Source organism: Hemicordylus capensis, chromosome 7 (assembly GCF_027244095.1).
Source record: "Hemicordylus capensis ecotype Gifberg chromosome 7, rHemCap1.1.pri, whole genome shotgun sequence".
NCBI classification, from domain to species: Eukaryota; Metazoa; Chordata; class Lepidosauria; order Squamata; family Cordylidae; genus Hemicordylus; species Hemicordylus capensis.
This window is the reverse complement of record NC_069663.1, coordinates 36658306-36662704: the sequence shown is the minus strand read 5'-3', so window position 1 is coordinate 36662704 and position 4399 is coordinate 36658306. Positions and strand designations below refer to the sequence as shown.

At 48.0% G+C, this 4399-nt stretch overlaps 1 protein-coding gene across 1 annotated transcript; it reads right to left on the bottom strand.

The window, feature by feature from the left end:
• Positions 1–1905: 1905 nt before the first annotated feature.
• LOC128333247 (gap junction beta-5 protein-like) lies at positions 1906–2751 on the bottom strand. The gene has a single exon (XM_053268517.1). The coding sequence runs from the start codon at positions 2749–2751 to the stop codon at positions 1906–1908; it is 846 nt and encodes a 281-aa protein (XP_053124492.1).
• Positions 2752–4399: the final 1648 nt, after the last annotated feature.

The window sequence follows — 4399 nt, the reverse complement described above, 5'->3', positions numbered from 1 at the left end:
TGGGAAGACGACCGACTTCTGGCCCAACAAGAAGATCGAGGCTCAAGGCAGAAATGACAAGGTGGCATTTCAGTATGATGGTTGTGCAAGAACTCTGCTGAATGTGATGGTGTCTCATCACCTGCTACGTGCCCAGGGGGTTACTCCTGGGCCAAAATGCCCAATGTTTGATTCTCCAGAGCCAAAAGGTTCAGTACCCTTTGGACCTGGTCTGCATGATTCAGATGTGGTCTAGGATGTGGAGGAACAATCTGTTAAAATTCTCCAACCTTTTTCCTTGGAGGTGGGGGGAATAACTATGCTCAGATTTCAGTATCTCGTTTGGAGGAATCCTGAAATTCCTCTGTCAGTTTCAGTTTCTTCTCAGAGGAAGCCTGAAATCATCATCATCATCATCATTAATAATAATAATTCAATTTCTATACTGCCCTTCCAAAAATGGCTCAGGGCGGTTTACACAGAGAAATAATATATAAAGAAGATGGCTCTTCTTTTAGGGGTATGCATGGAACCGGTTTTGCCAGTTTGGTTTGAATCCGAACCAGATTTGCCCCAACCTGGCCTAGCCCAGTTCAGGGTCCAGCTGAACTGGGTCCAGTCCTGTTCAACAATTGAACCAGGCCAAAATGGTTTGTGGGCTAGTTTGGATATATATTGGTAAAGAGGAATCTGGCAAGCATTCCCCTCACCAGATTTGTCACCTCCATGCCAGATTTTCATGATCTTTGCACATGCACAGAGACCATTTGCTTCACCATGCAATTTGTGTGGTAACACAAATGGCCTCCAGAGTCATGCACAGGTCACAGGATGCTGTCAGCCCAGGCTGATCTTTGGGAGGCTGGTGGGGGGAATGGAGGAGCCCCCGCCAACATCTCTGCCACCACCACTGCTTCCTGAAAATAGCAGACATCTACCTTTTCTTTTGCCCCTTCCCCAACTGCCCTTAAACCAGGGATTGCCGCTTTACTTGTAAAGGGGAACCCTTGCCAGATTCTCCTTTACAAGTATATACCCGAACCGGGTAGAATCGGGGCTGGTCCGATTCGAACTCAGACCAGCACCCCCCTTTTGGGGGTGCCAGGCTGGTTCGATTCAAACCGGGCCGGTTGAATTCAAACCGCAGTTCAAATCAAGCTGGCTCACACATCCCTATTGAAATTCCCTTTCAAATTTTACTTTGGAAAAATTTTGGTTCCAACTCCGTGGCCTACTAGTCAGGCATACACGGCTCACCGGGCATCCCATGAACTTTCTGTCTGCTTTAGACTTCAAAAAGCCTTTCCCCTCCCTGTCTGAAATGCATTTTTAACATAAGAGCTGTATTGCTGAATGAAGTCTGAAGTTCATGCCATTGAACATCAGTGGCCTCCATTCAAGGGTTTGCTTTCCATCTGTGCTTAAGAAACTCTCAATGCTAATCTCTTCCTTTGGAAGGAGATTCTTTACACACTAGCCTGGGCAAGATGCTGGTAAATATATGATGAGTTATAGGAAATGAGCAGATGGAATCCTTTAGAAGAACCAAAGCTATTGGACTTGGCCACATATCTCTGAGTTTGTTGATGCAATATGGCCATTACAAATGAACAGCCTAAATAGGGTGGATATCCTCTTTGGATTATTTTCTTTGTCCCCTAATCTCCCACCCCCCTCTCTCATCCTAGAAGGTTTTCCAAGAAGAAAGTGGAGTTCATTGGGATGTACAGAACCACCCCCCTGAGAAAGTTTACCTGTCTCAAAGAGAGACTCAAAAGGCTTCTCCTGCAAATTCTCAGATGCTTCTCCTTAGGAGAAACCCTGGAATTCACATCAAATTGCACTCTGGAAATTTCCGTGAAACAGTAACTTTGGTCCTGCATAAGATCCACTCTTCCATGGTGGAGTCGTTACCCCTGCTTCCCATTATTTTGCGAGCTCTTTTTCACCACACATGGAGCTAGTTGTGAGCGGGGCTGTGGCTGGTTTGTAATCTGCCCCATGGAAAACCTGCACGCCAACTTCGATGGCATCCTGCTGGCTTTGGGGCAGGGAGCCCCGGTCCGTTTTGAGGATAAGAGTCTCACTGTGGTGCCCCCTGTGGTCCTCATTTCTGGCTTCTAGGCACTCTTTCAACCTCTTGCTAATGAGGTAGAAGGCTTCAAGGACGTTGAGCAGGATACAAATGCAGGCGGTAACCACCATGAACAGGGTGAAGATATTCTTCTCTGTTGGCTTTGAGATGTAGCAGTCTACAACATTGGGGCAAGGCGGGAGGGAACATTTGACCACATCGGGAAGGGTATAGTTGGGGTAGATGCGGTAGAAGATACAGAGGAACGAAATGTCCACGAAGGCCTTGAAGAGGAGGCTGAAGAGGTAGGTCCACCACAAGCCCCCGCGCTTCTTGCCTGGGTCAGGGAAGATCCGCCCACAGTTTTCCCCATACTTCTCCTTGTATTTTTTCTCTTTGGCTTCTCGGTAGGCCACATGCATGACCACCAGCAAGGATGGGCAGGTGACCAGGATGAGCTGCAGGGCCCAGAGGCGGATGTGGTAGATGGGGAAGAAGTGGTCGAAGCAGACGTTGGGGCAACCTGGCTGCTCGGTATTGCAGTCAAACTCCTTCTGGTCATCACCCCACACTTTCTCAGCTGCCACGATGTACACTAGCAGCCGGAAGATGAAGACCACCGAAAGCCAGATACGTCCAAAGGCTGTGGAGTATTTGTTCACCCCACTCAGGAGGCCTTCGAAAACCCCCCAGTTCATGGTTCTGGGTTACTATTAACAATGCCTGGAAAGAGATGGATGGGAGAGTTAAACATGTCAGACCAAATCCATGCTGCATCACTATAGTGGCAAAAGTCATGAAAATTAGTTTCCACAATACCAATAGTGGAACTATCAGTATCAACAGTTGAGCTATTTCTCAGGGAAGAAACTTTCCAGCATAGCTTTTTCCCTGACATACTAGTTTTCTATGCAAAATAACATTTTAATATGGGGGAAGTGTCAATAATGTGAGCCCTCATCTGCAGCCTGAGGAATGTAGGAAGCTGCCTCATACTGTCAGGCCATTGGTGCATCTAGAGCTGGTCTTGTGGTAGGAGGAGAGCTGGTCTTGTGGTAGCAAGCATGACTTGTCCCCTTAGCTAAGCAGGGTCCACCCTGGTTGCATATGAAAGGGAGACTAAAAGTGTGAGCACTGTAAGATATTCCCCTCAGGGGATGGAGCTGCTCCGGGAAGAGCAGAAGGTTCCAAGTTCCCTCCCTGGTTTCTCCAAGACAGGGCTGAGAGAGATTCCTGCCTGCAACCTTGGAGAACCTGCTGCCAGTCTGTGAAGACAATACTGAGTTTGATAGACCAATGGCCTGAGTCAGTATATGGCAGCTTCCTATGTTCCTAGTTCCATATTCTCAACACTGATTGGCAGCAGCTCTCCAAGGTTTCAGGCAAGAGTCTCTCCCATCCCTACCTGGAGATGCTGCCAGGGATTGAACCTGGGACCTTCTGCATGCCAAGCAGATGCTCTTCTGCTGAACTATGGCCCTATCCCCTAAGGAGAATATCTTACTGCAGATAATGCTCACATGTAGTCACCGATCCTGATGCAAACCAGGGCAGACCCTGCTTAGCAAAGGGGACAATTCATGCCTGCTGCCGCAAGACTGCCCCCCCCCACACCCAAGTTGTGCAGCCCAGATACAGATTTATCACCTCCTTGAGTGCTAAGCCTAAGCCCCTCCCCTTCCTCCCAGCAGGGCAGCACTTTGTTCTTACAAGGGAATCCACAGATAAGGGGTGAGCACGGACCATTTCCTGTAGTTTGGTCAGAATTCGAACCAAATTAAAACCGAACTGCAGGTTCATGAACTGGTTTGGTCGAAACGACTTGAACTGGTTTGAAAGTGGTTCACCCATAGGAAATAATGGACTCGAACCACCTCATTGTCCCCCATGGGTAGCTCCTAGGGACACCAAAGCAGGCTGGGTGGTAGGACAAGATGGGTGCTACCTACCATCCAACCTGCAAAGCAATCAGGCAATCAGGCAATTTTAAAAGAATGTTTGAATTTTATCTGGGTCAGTAGGTCAGTCGGGTGGTAGGTACACCCATTATGCTCTACCACCCAACCCACTCTGGTGTCCCTAGGAGCTACTTATGGCTAACAAAGGGGTGGTTTGAGTTGCATTATTACCTATAGGTGAAACAGTGCACTGCACATATATATAAGTTTTGAAACACAGCAAAAACGGGAATCTCAATCTGTCCCTCCCAACACAGAACACGGTGCATTTCAAACACAGTCCAAAAAAGAATCACTGACCCAGAATCCACCGCCACCCACAGTGCCTACCTGCACTGCAGCAACATCATCTTTGGCTCAAGCTTTGCTCTCTCTCACACACAATTAT

Coding starts and splice junctions, on each gene's coding strand:
- LOC128333247 (XM_053268517.1), bottom strand. CDS start 2,751: ATGAACTGGGGGGTTTTCGAAGGCCTCCTGAGTGGGGTGAACAAATAC.